The sequence below is a fragment of the Camelina sativa genome, chromosome 5 (assembly GCF_030686135.1).
Source record: "Camelina sativa cultivar CO46 ecotype springtype chromosome 5, ASM3068613v1".
NCBI classification, from domain to species: Eukaryota; Viridiplantae; Streptophyta; class Magnoliopsida; order Brassicales; family Brassicaceae; genus Camelina; species Camelina sativa.
Genome location: NC_141884.1, coordinates 22266471 through 22288726, shown reverse-complemented (window position 1 = coordinate 22288726; position 22256 = coordinate 22266471). Strand labels below are relative to the sequence as shown.

General features: G+C 34.6%; 3 protein-coding genes and 1 pseudogene across 3 annotated transcripts; 2 read left to right on the top strand and 2 right to left on the bottom strand.

Moving 5' to 3' along the window:
• The first annotated feature begins 382 nt into the window (after window positions 1-382).
• LOC147944185 (uncharacterized) lies at window positions 383-1180 on the top strand. The gene is made up of 2 exons (XM_087512489.1): window positions 383-445; window positions 539-1180. Exons 1-2 carry the CDS (start codon window positions 383-385, stop codon window positions 1178-1180), a joined length of 705 nt encoding a protein of 234 aa, XP_087368615.1.
• A 1002-nt stretch (window positions 1181-2182) lies between these two features.
• LOC147944184 (uncharacterized) lies at window positions 2183-2650 on the bottom strand. The gene has a single exon (XM_087512488.1). The coding sequence runs from the start codon at window positions 2648-2650 to the stop codon at window positions 2183-2185; it is 468 nt and encodes a 155-aa protein (XP_087368614.1).
• Window positions 2651-5424: 2774 nt separating this feature from the next.
• Window positions 5425-8629, bottom strand: LOC147944183 (uncharacterized; annotated as a pseudogene).
• Window positions 8630-12868: 4239 nt separating this feature from the next.
• LOC104787200 (protein NRT1/ PTR FAMILY 4.3) lies at window positions 12869-17706 on the top strand. Its single transcript, XM_010512731.3, has 5 exons — window positions 12869-13402; window positions 13640-13857; window positions 14202-14639; window positions 16104-16231; window positions 16699-17706. Exons 1-5 carry the CDS (start codon window positions 13243-13245, stop codon window positions 17531-17533), a joined length of 1779 nt encoding a protein of 592 aa, XP_010511033.1. The 5' UTR covers window positions 12869-13242; the 3' UTR covers window positions 17534-17706.
• The last annotated feature ends 4550 nt before the right edge of the window (window positions 17707-22256 follow it).

Sequence of the window (22256 nt, the reverse complement as noted above, 5' to 3'; positions counted from 1 at the left end):
GTGTATTTTAGCAATTGTTAGTAAATTACTAGTGTGCAGCTATTAATTGTGTATTCTACCTTCCACAATGAGAATCCTTTAAAAGATTTTAAGTTGAAAATTATCTCCTATCCACATGGATACATAGAAGTTAAGTTTCCATGGATACAACCACGTGGATTATGTATTGATGAAGGCCATTACAGTTAGTCTTTAGGGCTATTTGGGAGTTATCTTTCGTATACTGAATATATATAAACCTACTTCGTATCTGTTAGGAAATAGATGAAAAATGGTTCCGACATACAAAATCGTTTGTGAAAACTGCTCTCATGGTAAATGCGGACATGGTCGACTACTACCATGAAGACATTTCCCTCGACCTCACAGTGCTCGGACACGTATGAGTGACCGCGAACCAGCGGAAAAACCTATCATCGAACCTCTTGTTCCACTGAATCCTGAGGTTTCGTTTTCTTGTTTTTAGACTTTGTTTTTCGTATCTTTTATTTAATAGATCTGGGAGATCTACTAAATCTACTTGTTATCGCTTTTACAGATCCCTACACGTAAAGATCTATACATCCCAGCACCAATTCTGGCGAAAATTGTGAGCTTGGTAGCTCAGGATGGCATCAAACATTTGAGGAACTGGCTTCTCGCAGGGCGTGCAGGTAGAGTAGTAGTTCACTCGTTGGAAACACTATCCTCGGTTAGGCTGGATCGCAATTCCAAATTTGTTAAGTGGTCAAGACCTGATTCTGTGTACTATGACTTTTTTGGGATATGTTTATACGCGAAGAATCCTTATGCTTTGTATGTGAAAAGTTTATTCTTAGCTTTTCAATGTTGTCATTTGAAAGAAGCAATTGCATTGGTAAGTACCATTAAACATGTGTACCCAATTGCTGAGTTGTTGTGGATCATGTTGAAGATCTGCGAAGGGACGTTGGATATGGATTTTCACTGGAACTACAAGAAGAAGTCTAGTTTTGGTGATGTTGATAGGCTGGCTGACTCTCTAATGTACCACATCTACACCATGTGGCCAAAGCGATGGGGGACTTATTCTAATACTTGGCACTTTGAAGATGTGCCAATGTACTGTTTTGAACACGAGGCGCTGCAGGAATTCAATGGGGAGAGGTGTATCAAGTGTATCTTCTTCTTCCTATCTAGAGATATAATGCTTTTGTCTTAGGATTGTAAGCAATATTTCTTTAAGTTGTTTTTTGTATTTTGCATTCTAATTCTCGGAAACTATTGTACTATAATATCTTGTTAAGATGTGCTAATCTAGTATGAATTTGCTATGTATGGATATCCACAATCTATTAATGTGTAGAACCCTAATTTGAGCATTTAAAACTTGTAAAATTAGACTACTAGGGTATGGTATCCATTTATAGACTACCAAAAGCTAGGGTATCTATACACATGGTAATAACCACGTGGATTCTAATATCGAAATGATACAATGAATTTAGAGGTATCGAAAAGATACCTATGAGGTTTCCAATATTTGTATCCACGTCATTGTCGTCCACCCATACACGACCATATGGATATATGATATATATCTAAACTAACCATTCACAACAGAATGATTATTTGCTGATTGAAAATAGTAATTTATTGAGTTTAAGTAAATGATTAACCACGTGGATACACACTACTCTAAAAAGTTCAACCACGAAGTAGCCACGTAAATGGTTTGTTGTGGATTGTTACGAATAGGAATTTTACATTATTTCGGTGGGAATGTGTGTAGACTTTCGGAAGTTATCTATCCACATGGTATTTAACCACACGGATTTTGATATTTGAAAGACGCTGTCCTTATTTGAAATGTACACGGGATAGAAAACATTTGTTGTGGCTTGGTGTGTTGTAAAGACAAAGGTTAGTATCCACAAAATAATGAACATGTGGATATTGACATTTTCAGATATCACATGTCTTGGAAATAATTTGAAACCAAATACGGATGCTTAAAAAATGATACGTAGCAATTAACTGCATAATTATAAAGTTTCAAACTTAAACCAGCTAACATTCAGAAAGTTCAGCTTAATCATGCACAGAAATACAGCCTGATCACCATAACTTAAGATAAAAACAATATATCTCTTGATAGGTAAAAGTAGATACACTCCATACATCTCTCCCCATTGTGTTCATCAATAGTGTCGTGTTGCGACCATCAATCAGGGAAATCTTCAAAACGCCAAGTCTTCTCGCATGTGCCTTTCCTTTGAGGTCCGATGATGTAGATGTTGTACCTCAAAGAGTCTGCCATTTTGCCAGCTTGACAAAAGCAGTACTTCTTAATAAAGTTCCAGTAGATATCCATATCTAGAGTTCCAGCGCAGCTACTCAACATTACCCATAATAGTTCAGCAACTGGATACACACTCTTAACCGTACCGACCAATTCGATTGCCTCTTTCAATTGAAGGCATTGAAACGCTAGGAACAAGCTTTTTACATACAATGCATACGGATTCTTCTCGTGTAGACACCATCCAAAGAAATCATAGTAGACATGCGAAGGACTTGACCATTTCACAAACTCGGGATCTCGGTCCAACCTGACCAACGAAAGTGTCTCCGGAGACAAAGCAGCTACTCTCCCCGCGCGACCAACGAGTATCCAGTTTTTCAGCGCCATCAGACCATCTTCAAATACCAAACTCACTATTTTTGCAAGTATATGGGATGGGATGTGCAGATCTCTTACCAGAGGTGCCTTCACAAGTATCCACAAGTATTACCCACATCAAAATTTTAACATATACCATATTAATTCGCAGATATGGAATTGTATAAGTAAGAAAACGAACCTGTAAATTAAGTCAACCAATAGACTCGCGGATAGGGTCCGGTTCTGGTTCACGGTCAGTCCTCCGTGTCGAAGCACTATGCGGCCGGGGGTAATGTGTGGTCCTTCTCAAACGTGTACCACCAACGACGATGTTGTCTGTTGGAACCATGTTTCCCCTTGCGTTGTGATCTGCTTGTGAACCCTTAATTGCTCCTAATAAAGCTAACTTTAGCCTTCTCAAAGTAATCCACATGGGTATTGGGTTAGTACAAATTATTGTTCACACGATTAAATTTCTATCAAAACAAAATTCAGTTGGCTTACAAATCCATGTACAACGTTATTGCTCGTACTATATTACTTTCTACCACGGCATAACCACGTGGATTTTTTTGTTGTGGGCTGATATGTAAAGGAAAGTAATAATTTTTAGGTGAGTTGGTTTAATAACAAAGAAAATTATCTATCCACATGGTATTAACCACACAGATTTTTACATGTCGTGATCACTCGTTCATTAGGAGCAAAATACTGGATAGGAGCAAAATCATATTTTCAATCAGCAAATCGTCCGTGAATGGTGTTTGGTTATCTTAGATATATACCATATATCCACATAGTCCTATTTGGATGGATGACGATTTCGTGGATATAAATAGTAGATACCAGCACCGTTTTGGATCGTCTAGTAAACATCAAAAATATCTCGATACCTCTAAATTCTTTGCGTTGTTTCGATATCTCTACATTCATTGCATCGTTTTGCTAGGCCTAAATTCATTGTGTCGTTTGGATCTATCTAAATACATTGCAACGTTTCATTCTCTTCGATCATGGCACCTATAAATATAGAATCATTCTCCTCTCACTTAATTCCATCTACTTCTTCGATCTTTGATCTTTGTACCTACATACATTGTGTCAATTTTGTTACGAGCTATGGCCGGAGAGAGTTCCAACAAACGTCAGAAGCGCATGTACGAGTGGGAAGACGAAGCAACACGCCCCATCACCATGGCCGGTGAAACTTCCAGTAAATGACCACAACGCAATTCAGACTTCGAGTGGGAAGAGGAAGCATTAGAGGCCATGAAAGAGGCCTTTACTCTGACGAGAGCCGTGGTTGAGGTGGAGACCACTGATCAATTCAAAGCAATTCTGCATATGATGAAATATTATATGAAGAAGAAGGAAGAGGCTACCGCCCTCATGCAACAAGTCGAGCTAATCGACGCCCAACTCTCCCAACTGAATCAGATATATTGGGTCAACAACTTCTCGACTTCGAGGCTGAGCACAAGAGGCTAGAGGAGATGAGAGAGGTTGCGGCAGACAACGCTGCACAGTGTGTGGTTTCTCCTCCAATTGATTGGTGTAAACTTAGTGTTCGTTTCGACGAAGATTAATAGAAGTTGATACCTTAAGTAGGATCTCCCCTTTCTTAACACATCATGCATTTTAATTTCTATTTTTCATCAGTTGATACCTAATGTCTGGATGTCTTTTTATTTGATACATCAATATTATGCGGTTAATCCCTATGTGGTTTCACTTTTTAACAAAATTTTTCCAATCTCCACAAGATTTTTGCAATCTCCGTTGATACCTAATGTCTTGGATGTTTTTGCAATGCTGGATTTTATTTTGCTTCGCAACGATAACCATATTGAACTTGCCTTTGTGGAGTAGAACATGTGGATATCTAAAAATGAAAATATCCGCATATTTCCTTTTTGTGGATACAAACCTTTTTCTTTATAACACACCTAGCCACAACTAATGTTTTCCTCTTTATGGATATGGGTGCTTGAGGGCAGAATCCTTCAAAATTTAAAATCCGTTTGGTTAATATCTTGTGGATAGATAAGTTGTCCTTTTCTACATACCTACCCACCCATAAAATGCAACTTTCCTACTCAATCCACAACAAATCATCCACGTTGTTACTTTGTTGTAGAAAATATTAGAGTGATATGTATCCACGCGTTAAAGTATATTTAAGATATTAGAGTATTAGATATTTGGATAAATCCCATATCCACATATTCGTATATGAGTGGATGACGATTACGTGGAAACAGAATAGTTGTGACCGGGAACGCTTGTGATATGGATAAAATATCAATGTCCATATTGTTTACATTTTGTGGATAGAGACCTTAGATTTATCTTGTTCACCTACCCGCATATAATGTTACTTTCAAATCCACAACAAAACGACCACGTGGTTACTTCCCTTACTGGAAAAAAACATCATACGAAACCGTTCATCTCGATTACATTTCACTAGCGTTGTTTCCAATAGTCGTCCACTATTAGACCAAAATAATAGCCATATCCGCAAAAACCAAGCAGCAATGGATACCTAATGTAATTACTAAGATTAATAGTAATGTGAGCAATAGTGTTCCCAATCACAACCACAAAAACCAGAAAATCAGGACACAACCATGTAAATACTACCGGCTCCTAATCCAGTTAGCTTCACGCCGACAAAAATCCCAAAATAAGTGTTCTCCGACACTCCCATCCAACTATCTACCGTCATCATCATGGCAACAGGTTCGAACAACTTGTTCGATTGTGTTCCCTCTCTTTGCACCTCCCACAACGATTAACTTTTATTTTAACGACTCCAGTTTTCTGCAAACAACAAAACACATCAAAATGAAACCGTTAAGATATATATTCTCACCAACACATATCAAACCAATACACACATACAAGGAACTGGATACACTTATAGGAAACTCTCCAACAGAAGGAATCCTATTCTCTTTTGGACGGCCAGGTGGTCGTCGCGCCTTAGGAGGGTATAAAACCCGGTTCTTGATTTCAACAGGAATTTCAGCATCACTGACTTCAGGATTAATTACCTCTTCGTTAGTCCCTCTCCATGTTTCTGTCTTGTAACAGTCACCAACCAAAGTCCCATAAGGTATGCCTTGCGTATCCGCTGCTAGCAATGCATGCCCGCATGGTATTTTCAGCCTATCGTACTGCTTAGAAGAACACTGCTTCATATCAAGCAACACATGGTGCTTTCTATTAAGTAAACCCACTACTTCATAACTCCAACTAAAGATACTGCCAACTTTGCTACCACAAACACCAACCACGTTCTTATGCATCTGTTTATCAACCTCATGCGTAGTCAACCCCCTATGCTTCCCAGCTTTCTTGCGCCTCGCACTAAACCACCTACTTAACATCGCCCAAATGTAGTTCAATAATTCAACAATATGACAGGATCTCCCCTTTCCTAACACATTGTTCAGAGACTTTGCAATGTTGGAGGTCATCAAATTGTATCGGTTCCCTTGGAAATAAGCCCTACTCCAACGAGCTGCTCCAATTTTATTCAGATAAGCGGCACAGTTGGCATTTTTGGCTTTGATTTGTCTATAAATTTCTTGGTAACCAGTTAGCTTATAGGCAAATGCTGCATTCGTCACAAGTTTTGCAAGCCCTTTATTATGAAACTTTGCATTAACATTCTTGGCTAGATGTACTATTCAAGCTCCATGATGTGCCAACGGGAACACCCTCTTCTTTGCTTTGTATATTGAGCTGTTCCTATCTGAAATTATGGTCAAGCTCTTACTATCGGCAATGATTCGTTCTAATTTCTCAAAAAACCATGTCCAAGTGTCATCGTTCTCACTATCCACAACAGCAAAAGCCAGAGGAAAAACCTGGAAATTAGCATCTTGTCCACTTGCCGTCAAAAGGCATCCATTATACTTCCCATTCAGATGAGTGCCATCCACAACAATCACACGCCTAAGCTTCTTAAAACCTTCTATGGAAGCCCCAAAAGACAAAAACATATACAGAAACCTTTCTCTGCCATCTTCAAGCAGTTCAGCTTTAATATCGGTTACAGTACCTGGATTCGCTTCTTTTAAAACATGCATAAAACAAGAAAGATCCTCGTAAGACTCATCATCAGAACCAAATATGCCCTCCAAAGCCTTCCCCTTCGCCCTCCAACATTTTCTGTACGACGCATCAACCCTCAATTCTTCTAATACCATCTGCTGGAGATCCAAAGGGGCCGGACCTTTAGTAGGATCACTGTACTTCGCTTTGTACATGGCTGCAATCACCCTCGATGTCACTTTCTTTAGGTACTTGTTCCTCGTCTCTATTGGGCATGTGTGTTCTAGATTAGCTTTTCTAATCACATAGTAGCCTGACTCCTTCATTTCACAAGCTAGTACCCTCCAGTCACACCTCTCTCCAGAACAACTAACTACAAACGACTCTTTCTTGGTTGTCGTCTGAGTGAAGTGAAACATGTTCTTGATGGCGTATATAGCTAACGCTATCTGGCAATCCTCTTTGTTTGCAAACACCTTACCCTTATAGATACCTTTCCCATCACTCTCAAAATCCAGATCCGGTATTTCTTCCCTGTAACAACCCGTCCCATGGACCCCACTAGCCCCCGCTAGCTTGCCCCCATAGGCCCCAAGCTGGTCCTGCAGGGCATCGACCCTAACCCCTCACCGTGGAAATGGAACTATTCATCCAAATCCACCAGTGGGTTATTGGTGCGCCAGGCGTTCCTCGAACCCTGGTCCCCATCCTTTAACAACCTTCCCACAGGACAAGCTGTCACCAATTGAGGGCCAGCTTGGGGCCTATGGGGGAAAGCTAGCGGGGGGCTAGTGGGATCCACGGGATGAGTTGTTACATTCCCTAACATACTCTGTGTCGTCAAACAAAGGAGGAATATCAAACTCCTCGTCATCTATGTCTTCTAGCTTCCGACCATCCACTGCAGGACTCGGGATCTGTCCACGGTTGTGTGACCACATGGCCACCATAAACTTTTCCGACCTGTTCCAACCCACCACTTGTCCTCACTTTATTCTCCTCTTTTAAAGGAACAGCTCCATTAACTAACACACTGTGATCAAAACAGGAGTTTGTGTTACACATAACCTCCACCATGTTTACCCGACCAAACTGATCGCCAATGAAGTTCTCCCAAAACTCTTTATCATAGCTTCTTGGGGTCACATCTACATCTGTTACTACAGAATCTTTTTCCTCCTCTACATCTTCAAAACTATCTTCCAATCCTACACATTCCTCCACACAACCTAATTGTGTACTTGTCAACCCACGGCCAATTCCCACTTGCTCACCATTACTGCCCTTGATCTTCCCCTCAATTTCTGCCAACTCAGCCATATATTCTTCATCAACCTGGGTTGTCTCAAAAAACAATGACTTCAAACCTGCTGTTGATGCTTCTCCTAAAAATCCTTCTTCACTACCGCTATTACTAAAGGCACACGAAGACCCCCAACTACGTCTTTTGTGACTTTCCTCTCTCCAGTCGGAATCCTCAGCGTCGTCTGTCATTCCTCTCTTCTTAACCTCCTCAAATGTTACAAACAAGTTCAACCCACGGTTCTTCCTAAGCATTTCAATATAATACTCAAGCCCTAAATTGGTTGTGACAACCACCGGAGGCGTCTTCACACCTGTCGTCAATTCCATAAATGAAGGGATGCAGTAGCTCAGATTTGCCTTCTTCTCCACCAAACCGAATTCCCACGGAATCTTCTAACTCTCCTAAACTTGTTGTTGCAGACAATGGAACAACACACGACAAAAGTTTATTGTCAACTTTGAATCCCCAAACGCCGTCTTCAGAACAGCGCCAGCTCCCAGATATTACCACACAGAAACTAGGATCTTTACCCTGCATTAAAAATCGAAGCTTAATATCACAGCCATCCACGAAAGACATACACAATAGAATTTTTAGACCTCTATCCACAAAACACAAAACCCTACCTGCGCAGCCATGTCTCGTTCACGGGGACAAAAACCCTACTTTCAACTTTTGTTTCTTATCCACAAACAATCTTCCCATCTACTAAAATATTTGCCAAAAACCAATCCAACAGTGGAAAATAAAGCAACATAAAGTATAGGTAAGTTTTAACTTACCACTTACCTTCTATTCTTCTGAGGATAAAAATGTAAAAGGGACATGGACACATAAGCAGCAAACTTGAGAAAGTATAGAGAGTTTGTAAAGTAGGTTTTCCTGAAAGAACTCCAGACCAAAGTGGGTGTGGGTGCTATTTTCCCATAATTGTTTCCCATGTCGAAGTCTAGGCGTTCGGTACTTCGAATTGGTTTCTGGTTTGTTTTATTCGGTTACTACTCTTTTGGTTCTTAAACTAGTAAGAAATTTTTTATCAAACCTACACATTTAAAATTTAAATATATACATTGTAAAAAAAAAATTGTAAAACGACTATTTAATTGAAATATATCATTTTGAAAAATACCATATTCTATATTTTTGCAAAAAATACATTTTCTTCTTGTCTATTTTCAATAATACCATTTTTATATACAAAATGATTAAATTCTAAACTCTAAACTCCAAATACTAAACCCTATCTCTTTAAAATTATATTTTACATGTAAAATAAAGAACCAAAACCTTAAAAATAATTCTAAAAAATAATATTACTTATTGTGATGGTGTAAAAGAGGACAAATATGAAAATGATCCAAAAAAAATATTTAAAAAAATTATATTTACAAAAAGGTATTTCTAACAAATTTTCTTGAAATAGATAGAGTATTAATATTTTTTTTTTTACTTTTATAGCTACTACATACAGATCTGTTATCATTGCTTAATGTTGCTGTAGAAATTTCGAAATTAAATAACTTAGGAAAAGAAAGCTAAACATGAATGTACCAATATGTATCATCTTGAACAGATTCAAAGAATATCGTTTAAAACATTTAAATCGCATTTTTAACCTTTTAGATCATAATTTAATTGAATAATTTCTCTAACTTTTGTGTCATCATTTTTTATATATATAATAGTATCAAAGACAATGAAATGTTACCTTCCAATCACCAACCACTACCGTCAAGTACCCAAGAAAGTTGCATTAGTCTTACTATGACAAATCTTCTGTAAGCACGTCACATTATTTTAAGTCATAACTAAGCTTTTTCGAAACTACATTTACACAAAAACTGCTTTTTTTATTGTCATTTTGCAAAAGCATATATTTGTCTATACATATATATCTATATCAAATACATTATACATACGCACATTATACTGGCGGGTCCAAACAAATATTTTGACTGGGGCATAAAACATTAAACATATATATTTAGAATATTAAAACTATATAATAAAACATATTTAAAAATATCTGTTTGATAACTTGAATTTGCATCTTTAATGAGCCAAAGTTTTAAAAGAATTTTTTCTATTGGTATAGAAATATCTTTTAAAAATGTTAAATAGAAAATACACAATTACAAACTTACAATTCAGTATAAAATAGACATTTAGTTTTACTTATCTAACCATATCGCACAAACTTAAACCCTAAAAATAATAAATTATTTATAAACTGATAATATTTTTTAATGTTACTAATTTGCTAGTTTTACTATCATTTTATTAATTAAGATATATGTACAATACAGTAAAAAATAATTCATTAAAAATTTTAAGTGGAAATAGAAAAATTAAACAACACTAAATTCATATAAATTTATTAAAGAAAAATAAAATTTAATAGAATACAGAAAATGCAAAATGCATATGTTAGGCAAAAAAGGAATTAAAAGAAAATGACTACCAAAAGCATATAACAGGTATAAAATAGTAACCCCAAAAAGGAGAAAAATAAAATAGAACAAAAAGATAAATAGGGTTTAAACTCAAAACCACTTAATTTTCTCATGGGCGTCTATTTGCCAAATTTTTATAACTACACAAATCACTTGCTAATTTTTAAAAAGTAGTATGGGGCACGTGCCCCACCTTCTCATTGCCTAGCTCCGCCCGGGTGCCCCACCTTCTCATTGCCTAGCTCCGCCCGGCACATATATCATCTTATTAGTAGCCTGAGCTTGCAAGAGATAATATTAGTAAAGAGAGTCGTGTAGGATGTGGAACTTAAGGAAAATCCAAAGTGGCAACCTATAAATTCTTTATTGCCAAGAAAACGCATTCGACGACCAGGTTTCAGAGTATGAAAAAAAAAAAGGACGAAAAGGAAAGTGAAAGACAATAGAAAAAAGAAAAAAAGGTACGAAAATGGATGTACTTAACCCCTAAATAATAAAAATAATTAGCGAGATTAGTTTAAACTAATTGATTACAATATTCCTAAACTAGTTAAAAATGATAGATTGTTTTGTCACCTGATGTAACAATCCGTCTCGTGGACCCCGCTAGGCTCACTGCTAGCCTACTAGCCTCACTGCTAGAGCCGTCCAAACGGATCTCAAGCTGGCCCTGCAGGGCATCGATCCTAACCCATCACTGTGGATATCCCAATCCACCAGTAGGTTATTGGTGCGCCAGACGTTTCTCGAACCATGGTCCCCACCCTTTAACAACCTTCCCACAGGACAAGCTGTCACCAATTGACCTGCAGGACTAGCTTAGGTCTGTTTGGGCGGCTAGCAGGACGGGTTGTCACACCTGACCTCATGCCTCATGGTATACTAATTTTTAAGGTGAGTTTGCTAAACAACACATGTTAACATTTCTTATATGCAGCTGATCATGTGGTTAAGTTGTAATAAACAAAAATTATCACATTATGACTAGAATAGTCACTACATTTTGTACAATCATATATATAGATTGTTATATTTCAAAAGACTAAAACGTAAGCAGTTTAAGCATATCTTTGCATAAAAAAATCCATGCCCTCCCTAACAAAATCAGCTAAGTGCCCAAGAGTCCAAGACAGACCTCCATTTTCTCGCATATGTGTCATATACCAGTTTTTGTTTTGGGGTCTCGTTCACCTTGAAAATGTTTGCAGAAAAAGAGACTAATAGATCCTGAAAGATCTATTTATGTGATGAACAAAAAAAGAATAGATTCCAGTCTATGTATGCGTATTTTTAAGTTTCTAAAATAAAATAAAAAATCAAATTGAGACCATGTTCCAATGCTCCAAATGCATAAGATAAAAGACGGTTCTGGAAACTCTTACGATGATACAAATCCACGCATGGATAAATCTTCATAACCAAAGGGTGGTAATTTAGCATCTTTATGATAAAAGTGACGTAGTGTTTACACTGATTTTTTTTGTCGTTCAACCACACAAAATATAAAAATAAATAAATAAATATCATCAAAAGACTCTGAGGGTTGTCCAAATCAGAGGGAACGATATCAGAAATATAAAAAACCTGAAGAAGCTATAAAGACAACAAATTCAAAAGAAAAAAACTAAAATAAAAATTAACATTTGAAATTTTTACTTCAACAAAATAGACGTATTCAAAGTATGGGGACATTTTTTTTTTTAATAGTTTGAAGTAAACCAAGCACATATATATATATATATATATATATATATATATATAAGTCTCTAAAAGAGTGGAAGTGCAATTTAAAAACACTAATTAACCGGTCTGATTTGAAAATTTGGTATTATTTTTTGCAGTTTTTTTCTTCTAGAAATTTTATCTTTTGCTAGAAAATTAAGAGTAATAATTTTATTCCGGAAGATTTAAGATGTTTATCGTACAAGAAAGTGTTTAGTAATGGGGTATCCGTATCATGTATTGGACCTAAATTAAGTATGAGGAGACAGTGAAAGAGAAACAGAGTATGATAGCACAACATAAAAGCAATACAAATATAATTAACACAATCCTTATCAACGGATACACTACGACCCTTCATATATAATCCCACTAAACTACAACCAAATACTTTAAACATGCACGATGACAGTGAGCTGTATCTTGGAAATTCATATAAATGACACAAACTTTTGACTCATATATATACGTTGAAAAAGTATATGAAAGTAGAATGACCAAACAAGTAAACATCAAGAAGGCATAAAATCTAAATATCTATTGTATATTTAACCATCTCTTATATATGCCCATCATTTTCACAAACCCACACATACACATACTTATATACTTTATAAAACATTCCAAAATTCAACCGATCTATCATAATTAAGAATCATATTAAATTTAGAAAATGGAATATTTGTGGTGGGAGAGAGATCCACATCTTTTGTAGAAAGTGCGTGTGGGGCTTCACTGTGAGGAAAAAAAAAAAGCACGAATAGTGAGAGAGGAGAGACACACGGCGTTTTCGTTTCTGCCTAGAATCTACACTTAGTGTTATACGTAAGGCCAAAGAGTCAACGACTTTGGCTCCCCCTCTCTTCATATCTTCTCTATTATAAATTGAAGGGCCAATAAGCCAACTCTATTTGTCCTCAAGATACTAAAGACAAGCCAAATAATAAGCCAATCTTTCTTCTATCTTCTCTCTCTCTCTCTCTATCTCTCTCTCTCTCAATATCTCTCTTTCTCTGGTACAACTGAAGGTGCGATATAGAGAGAGAAACTTTGGATTGATTGTGGGTTTGTGAGAGATGGCAAAGATAAACAAACAAAGCAGCAAATGGGAACAAGAGGAGGTTAGTAATGAGATGAATAATTGGGAATTGGCTGAAGAAGAAAGTGTTGACTGGAGAGGGAGACCTTCCAACCCTAACAAACATGGTGGCATGAGAGCTGCTCTCTTTGTTCTTGGTATCTCTCTCTTTCTATATATATAATTTCACAAAAATTTAATTAGTAAAAAAGATTTGTTTGTAGCCATAGATGGATCATCTTGTTTTTTGGTGTCTTGGTCCATAAGAACTCGACCTTATCCAAATTTTGGTCCCACTAACGATAAATCTATATTCCATGGACCTTGGTAAATGTCTGATTTCTCGGTTATATTATTTCTTATTGATTAGTGGTTTTTGTTTCTATTTTTTAAAGGACTACAAGCCTTTGAGATTATGGGGATTGCAGCGGTAGGGAACAACCTTATAACTTATGTAATAAACGAAATGCATTTCCCCTTGTCTAAAGCGGCCAATATTGTCACCAACTTTGTCGGCACCATCTTTATCTTCGCCCTTCTCGGCGGCTACCTCTCGGACGCCTTTCTAGGCAGCTTCTGGACCATCCTCATCTTCGGCTTCGTCGAGCTTTCTGTATGTTCATCTCTTTCCATTTTTTTTTACACATATGTATGTACAATTCTCGGAGTTTCTTAATTTCCAACTCAATACTAAAATATAAATCACAAGGCTTCCTAACCAAATCTGTTATATAAATATAATGTTCATACACGTAATTAGTTTACGTGTGTATTTCCAGGCACCATGCTTTTTGTGTGTGATCTCATCACGGTTATATAAATGATTTACGAAAATACCCGCGCTACAAACACCTAACTTCAACATCATCAGTTAATGTTTAGATCAAAGTTTCTCGTTCCGAAACTTTCTAATGGATTTATTGTCGTTTAACTCTGTATTGCCACGTGTATTTCCAGGGTTTCATACTATTATCAGTACAAGCACATTTGCCCCAACTAAAGCCACCAAAGTGTAACCCATTGATTGACCAAACATGTGAGGAAGCCAAAGGTTTCAAGGCAATGATCTTCTTCATGGCACTCTACTTGGTGGCTTTAGGAAGTGGCTGCGTGAAACCAAACATGATAGCTCACGGTGCAGACCAGTTCTCTCATTCGCATCCTAAACAATCTAAACGACTCTCGTCTTACTTCAATGCCGCCTATTTTGCATTCTCAATGGGAGAGCTTATCGCTCTGACTCTCCTAGTTTGGGTTCAAACTCATTCGGGCATGGACGTTGGGTTCGGAGTCTCTGCTGCAGCCATGACTTTAGGCCTCATTAGCTTAGTCTCCGGTACTATGTATTTTCGTAACAAACGTCCACGTCGAAGCATCTTCACTCCCATTGCCCAAGTAAGTTCATGTTCTCTTTTAACTTTTCTTACACCATACGAATATAAATTGATGACCATTTATATTAATTATATTGAACTTCTTGCATCAAGGATATTCCATTAAATTTTAAACTATAAGAAACAGAGATATTGACTCTATAGAATTTATTACCTCAAATATATAAGCAACGTAAATTCTTAAAAAGTTACCAAACTCTTCTCCTGCAGAGAGATATACTATTGTTTTGATACCAAAAAAAAAACACACACACACACACAAAATAGTGGGGTTTACGACAGTTCCAAACAGTAGAACTAAAAAACAGAGGTCACTGGATGAACCTAATTTTTTTTAATTTTACACATAGAAGACATGTTCAAAATGGCATAATGGTTCTATTTATAGATAATCCTTTGCTATTTTTCTACACTACATACTTTAATATGATTATTACTATCCATTCTTTCTTTTAATATATGCTTTGATATGATGATATCTACTTTTTAAAAATCACCCTCTTGGATTTTTTACCTACCAAAATAGTTGACTTCATAAAAATATTTATTTGTGTCAAAAAAAAACAATTTATACATAACGAAAATCTGATGAGACGTATATTTCCCAATTTTGTCTGCATGCGTATGTATATATACGTAAGTCCATCAAATTTGGACGCGTGAGCATATTTTTTATATGGGAAAAATTAAGACCAACCACACATATAAACAATAGAGTTGACTTCTGTCTCCACCGGATAAAAATTATATAATAAAACATTTTCGTTTTCTGCTAAAGAGACAATCAAATATTTATATAAGTTGATTATGATTTTTTACTATTACAAAGGAATAATAACACTTTACATAGAGTCGTAAAAGGAAGAACACTTTCCATAGTTTGCGCTAATGTTGACCCCCTTATCGTTGACAAACCCGAATATGTTTTGTCCAAAACTTACGGTTTATGATAACGTTACAAGTTACGAAATGATCAGTCATCATTTTGTTAACACATTTACATCTACTAATATCATGTTTTCTTAACTGAAACTGTCCGAACATTCATAACTATATAATACTGGTATAAATTTCTGATTTTTTACAGATTTATAAAATTTGCCATAATTATTATAAGAAATAAATTTTCGCATGTATACAAATCTATATACGCCAAGGAAATTCGACCCACTTGGTTTTATTGAGAGAAGAAGTTAGGAACATACATAGATGATAGATCATATATTCAAAGTGAGGAATTGTGTTCACGTGTGTGGACAAGACAATGCTAAAACAGTTTGGTCCATGCTGACTCATATGAAAAGAGTGAAGCTGATGTTTAAGCAAAACATTATAATTGTGCGTTTTGAAAAAAACTGATAGCCACTTCTTTTGTCATTAATATATCTATATATATATATATATTTAAAAAAAATATATCTATATATATACACAATAATCATATATAATGGTCTCTGTATTTCAGGTTGTTGTGGCTGCCATATTAAAAAGAAAGCTTGTGTCTCCCTCTGACCCAAGAATGCTTCATGGAGACCACCATGTAGCAAACGACGTCGTACCCTCCTCCACTTTACCACACACTCCTCGTTTCAGGTCATAGTCATACAATGAACTCATTATTTCACCTTTTTCTATCATTCATATTTCACTTTTTGGTCGTTTTCATTTTATCATTTATAGATAATTATATATATATATATATATATATATATAGATATTTTCTTATAATTAAGACCTGACAAAAACTTCAATAAGATTCCAAATATTGGTTGTTTGTTTACTTCCATATATCCGTTCACGTGTAACGTCTCCCTTTCTTTTTTCTAGTAAAACCAAAACCGTTGATGTTTGTAATCAAATTCATGATTCATCTATAAATTGTAGAAACGTAAGCTCAAGGAAGTATTAACATTTGTATTGACATTTTTAAAAAAAATATTAGAATATTTCTTTTATAAAATATAAGTCACAACTCACACGTATACACGTATGTACATAAGCATGAAATCCGAGAATAATATATAATTAAATCTAACGATTGGTTTTTAACGTTTGGGCAGGTTCTTGGACAAGGCATGCATCAAAATCCAAGAAACAAACACAAAGGAGAGTCCATGGAGGCTCTGCACAGTAACACAAGTAGAGCAAGTAAAAACCTTAATCTCACTTGTCCCAATCTTCGCAAGCACCATCGTCTTCAACACCATCTTGGCTCAGCTCCAAACTTTTTCGGTCCAACAAGGAAGTTCCATGAACACTCGTCTCTCAAATTCCTTCCACATCCCTCCAGCTTCACTCCAGGCCATCCCTTACATATTGCTCATATTTCTCGTCCCTCTCTACGACTCTCTCTTAGTCCCTTTTGCACGTAAGCTCACAGGACATAACTCAGGCATTCCTCCATTGACTCGGATAGGTGTCGGACTCTTCCTCTCTACTTTCTCAATGGTTTCAGCTGCTATGCTCGAGAAGAAGCGTAGAGACTCTTCAGTTCTTGACGGTAGAATCTTGAGTATCTTCTGGATCACGCCACAGTTCTTGATCTTTGGGGTCTCCGAGATGTTTACAGCCGTTGGTTTAATCGAGTTCTTTTACAAACAATCTGCAAAGGGCATGGAATCATTCTTGATGGCATTGACTTATTGTTCCTACTCCTTTGGATTTTACTTCAGCTCGGTGCTCGTTTCGGTCGTCAACAAGATTACTTCTACGTCCGTCGACTCTAAAGGGTGGCTTGGGGAGAACGATCTGAATAAGGACAGGCTCGATCTGTTTTATTGGCTTTTAGCGGTTCTTAGTCTCTTGAACTTTCTTAGCTATCTCTTTTGGTCTCGTTGGAACATTAAGTCTTCGAGAAGCAACACCACTAATGTGGTGGGAGATGAGAACATATAGCCTTGATGCATAAAATGTACAATCAATACATAGTATTTTATAACATATTAACATGCATTTCCGGCATATAATTAATATAAATAAGTTGTTGTATTAATCTTCGGATTTTCTAGTCCCACTTCTTGTACTCTTAATAATTTAGTTATATATATCCGCAACTGTTTTTTTTTTCAGTAATGCTTTTACATGCATGCTAAAATATATAAATAGAGCACTAAACAAAAATTTTAAAAAGAATGATACTAAAATAAAAACTATCAACTAACTAGTACCATAATTACTTAAATTAGTCAAACTAATAATAACATGAAACAATATCAAGATATAAATAGAAACATTTTATGAATTTACAGTTTTACTCTATCAGAGTTTAACTTAATTAGTCAAACTAATAATAACATGAAACAATATCAAGATATAAATAGAAACAATTTATGAATTTACAGTTTTACTCTATCAGAGTTTAACTAGCTTTTCTCTTACCTCGTCTCTCTTTTTTTGCTTTTCTATTTCTGAAATATAAAGATAGACATGCTATCCACTTCACCTTAGTGTAGTGGCAGGAAGTAAGTCCATTTGTAGAAGGCACCATCACACCAGGAATCGAGTCCCACTTCATACGAATGTAGAAATTTGGCTAATGGGTTAACCAGTTGTGGCCCAATGGTTAACAAAAAAAAAAGATAGACATGCTATATAATAACAGGAAATAAAAATAATATGTTATATTATAATACATTTATAAACAACATCATAATATTATTTCTGATAAAATTGTGTATACAGTAAAACTTCTATAAATTAATAAAGTCGGGACAATGAAATTTTATTAATTTATAGAGGTTTTAATTTATGAAGTTGACTATTCATGAAATTATGATTTGATTAATAATTTTTGCTACGTAATAGGATGGATGCAAATAATTTACTAGATTATCCATGTAAAAATGATACATGTATAAGTTCATAGTTAAGAAAAAATCACTGCTACTATCTTTCATGGTGATGATGAAGTTGAAGAAGATATTTTGGTATATTAATAACAAATTATACGATATAACTTATACGTAAGAAATCAATTATTGCGTATAAAACTCTCTTTAATTTTTGGATGCGATTTGAGAAGACAACACCAAAAGTTTTGATGCAGTCAAAAATATTATAGATAAGCTCCAACAAGAATACAAATTCAATAATAAACAAACAACAATGGAGTCATATATTTCACTAGATTTTCTTATATATATATATTAGTTTACTTGATTATTAATTTATGATATTGATGGAACCATATTTTTATACTGAGTTTTCAAAAAAATTATTATTTTATTATTTTATCGAAATGTGTCATTTTTTACACCGGTCCAGCTCGGGACCAGAAGAATTTATTAATTTATAGAGGTTCTACTGTACATTATTCATAAAATGTGGAACTTCGTTCTATATTTCTGTACTAGGAAATGTTTAAACTACAAAATGACATTTTCCCTATTATGTTCATATTTCATTGAAAATATAGAATAGTTATTTTTTTTATCTTAATATATTTTGTCAAAAAAAATATACTGAAAGATGTTAACATTCTTTAAGCTGAGTGGTGGTCTTTTTGGAATCTTATACTGTAGTTTTTTTTATCAAGGTATTCATTAGGGTTATTTTAGGTATTTATGTTTCTTAATTAGGGTTTGGTGATCTTATTTATTCTTTGTCGTTGTTTTCTTGGGTTGTAGAGGGAGAGGCTAAAAAGATAGACATGTTGTCACTACCGAACAGTCTTTTATAGAGAATTCGGTGCGACAAAAACTTGACATATAGGTCTCACATTTACGATGAACCCTATAAATCATGTATGTTTTTTCTCTCGCTTTTAAAACAATTTTAAACGGTGAATTTTGGATCTGAATACTAGTAACAAACTTTATTAGAGTGACATGTCTGTGTTGATAGAATGCGAAGACAGTTTCGACGTACAGTATTAAAGTATTTGACGATATATATACCATATAGGCTTGGAAAATGAAAATAAGGGATTACATAGAAGGTGCATGGGAAAGGCTCGAGTTCATACATTGAATCATGGAAATGAGCTGAAACTGATACGACGCTTTTAATAACAGAATGAAGAAAAAATGGAGATGAGAATCGGAAAAAAAGTTTCAACAACCCTTGAAGATGAATAACAGAGATATCATCTTAAAAGCTTATAAGTTTTTTAATACGTACCAAATGTTAAATCAACGTATCTCCTAACTAAATCACTAACATAAGTATCCAAGTGATAATAATTTAAGTATATGATTCTAATTTCTAAACTAAATTAATTAGCTAGTATGAGATTAACCATTCAAAAGAAAAGCTCGAATGTTCTATATTGAAATTTACGGAATCATTGTCACAGTACACGAATAGGAAACGCAACACCAATATTTTCTTTCACACAAAAGTTATCTCTTTGTAAATTTAGAAAAGAGGAACACGATGAAAAGTGATGGAGTTGTTATTTTCTTCAATGATGTTCTCAATTTGGACAAAATCTAATGGTAAGAAACATGTCTGGAACATGTTTGTTTGGTGTTAAAGATTGGCTCGTCCTTCCTTTGTCCACTATGTGTATTAATAGTTTCTTTATATTCAACTTTACTTTACTCATTAATGGTTAAAATATTGCATCAATTTGTCTCCCATTTTAATAGCATTAGTACAATCTCCCACCAAGCACAGTTACTTCAACCATAGAGTTATTTATAGGAAGTGGATTTCATAATTTGTTGCGATGCTTTCTATTATTTTCCTACCGCTCTTGAGTTTCTGAAATGCGATTTTTTACTATTTGTATCTACAGATATATATGCTGTTCAAGCTTGATAGTGGATACATGCATCATCTATAAATTATCTCAGTAAAAATATGATGACGTTGAGTCCTGATGAATTACTTTTATTTGATGGACCATATTTGGTACTTCTGAGTTCTATCATCTATACAAATAATAATAATAATAATAATAATAATAATAATAATAATAATAATAATAATAATAATAATAATAATAATAATAATAATAATAATAATAATAATAATAATAATAATAATAATAATAATAATAATAATAATAATAAAATTGGAGCTAATACACAAATGTTAGAAATCACTTATTTATAATATTGCATGTTGTTATTGTTTTTTTATTTTATATATTTTTCAACATTGCTTGTTGTTTTAAAAAAAAAGCATTATATGAGAAATCAAGACATGCAAGTTACTATATAATATTATTAGAATGCCTCACATTGGTTGGGTACTTAAGTAATGTATCTTTATAAATGTGGTATCTCTCCACATATGAGTTAACTTGATTGTGAGTTAGACCCACAAATACTAAAATAGTGTTAGAGCTATTGATCCAATTGTCGATTGTTTGTTAGCTTGTAATATATAGTTTTTAATAGTGTGATAGTGTATTATTATGGAATTTTCAATCTATTACTAATATTATTCTCGTAACATATGTTAATAATAATTTTGTTATCAATTTGATCATATGATTCCTGATTGTTATGGATTTTACGTCTGTTATGTTGACGTTGAAAGTATTTTTTCACTATATCTCATATAAAAAAAAAGTATTTTTCCACTTTATGTATTGTATCTTCTCTTAATTAGCATCACAGGCTGTTAAAAGAGTTTTTCAGCAGGCCTGAATTGGGCCTCAGGACCAGGCTTACTAATGCATGTAAACATATTATTTTGAAAAGCTTGAAAATAATCTGAAGGATGGCTCGACAAAAATCCAAGGATGGCTCGAATCCAAACTTATTTATAAATACTTCAAGTGGAACAGATACCTAATTTTAAACTCTCGAACTACACGGGAACTACGGAGGTACCCGCGCTTAAAGCGCGATATTAATATTTTAATAAGAACAGTTTTGTAACTTTATGATATATTACTTTTCTGAACAAATATGTAATAATTGACATATTTAAATATAGTGTTTTATCTTTTGAAAAAGTTTATAATGGTTTATTGGATTATCAAGAAGTTTTTGTATTTGCATATATAGAGAAAGATTTATCTTACTAAAGATAAATAATACTCTCAATGTAAAATATTAATAGAGTCTTTAAAATAAACAAGTAAAATGTAGTAAACAGATATAGAGATTCAATATTATAATGTACTATCTCAATTACAAAATAAAGATGAGATTAATGTAAAGTTGGATTTCAAGTAGCGGTTAATACAAACATACTAAATTTTAGAGACATTTAAAAAGAGAAAATTAAACGGCCAACACCCCATTCTTTACATTTGAGTGCCTGAGCTTTCACCTTGTTGCTTCATTACATGGTTTATATAATAACACCCAGCAAATTCAGACCCGTAAATATATAAAGTGTTTTAAGAAATTTTACTTTAACATCATACAAAACTTGATTTTATATACATAATTACATCTTACATAGCTTGGTGATGCTCTAGTCTTTCGAACTCTGGTTTTATGAAGATCTTCGAAGAGTCCAAGGTATTTTTCCAGACATGGTGCACCTATGGATATTTAGAATTTTAGGTGGATTTATTGATTACCTTATGATGATTATATCAGAAAAAGCTTATGTTACATACCTTCATATTCTCCAACCCTCATAAACTACATTACACAAAACACAGGTTCGGATTTGTATATGAGATGGCACCCGTTTGATTGCCATATAGACATGA

What these genes read in the sequence shown, in the direction of transcription:
- LOC147944185 (XM_087512489.1), top strand. Translation starts at nt 383, where the DNA reads ATGAGTGACCGCGAACCAGCGGAAAAACCTATCATCGAACCTCTTGTT. An exon ending in TTGTTCCACTGAATCCTGAG is followed by an intron (nt 446 to 538) that starts GTTTCGTTTTCT and finishes TCGCTTTTACAG; the next exon opens with ATCCCTACACGTAAAGATCT.
- LOC104787200 (XM_010512731.3), top strand. Translation starts at nt 13,243, where the DNA reads ATGGCAAAGATAAACAAACAAAGCAGCAAATGGGAACAAGAGGAGGTT. An exon ending in TCGGCTTCGTCGAGCTTTCT is followed by an intron (nt 13,858 to 14,201) that starts GTATGTTCATCT and finishes GTGTATTTCCAG; the next exon opens with GGTTTCATACTATTATCAGT. An exon ending in TCTTCACTCCCATTGCCCAA is followed by an intron (nt 14,640 to 16,103) that starts GTAAGTTCATGT and finishes TCTGTATTTCAG; the next exon opens with GTTGTTGTGGCTGCCATATT.
- LOC147944184 (XM_087512488.1), bottom strand. Translation starts at nt 2,650, where the DNA reads ATGGCGCTGAAAAACTGGATACTCGTTGGTCGCGCGGGGAGAGTAGCT.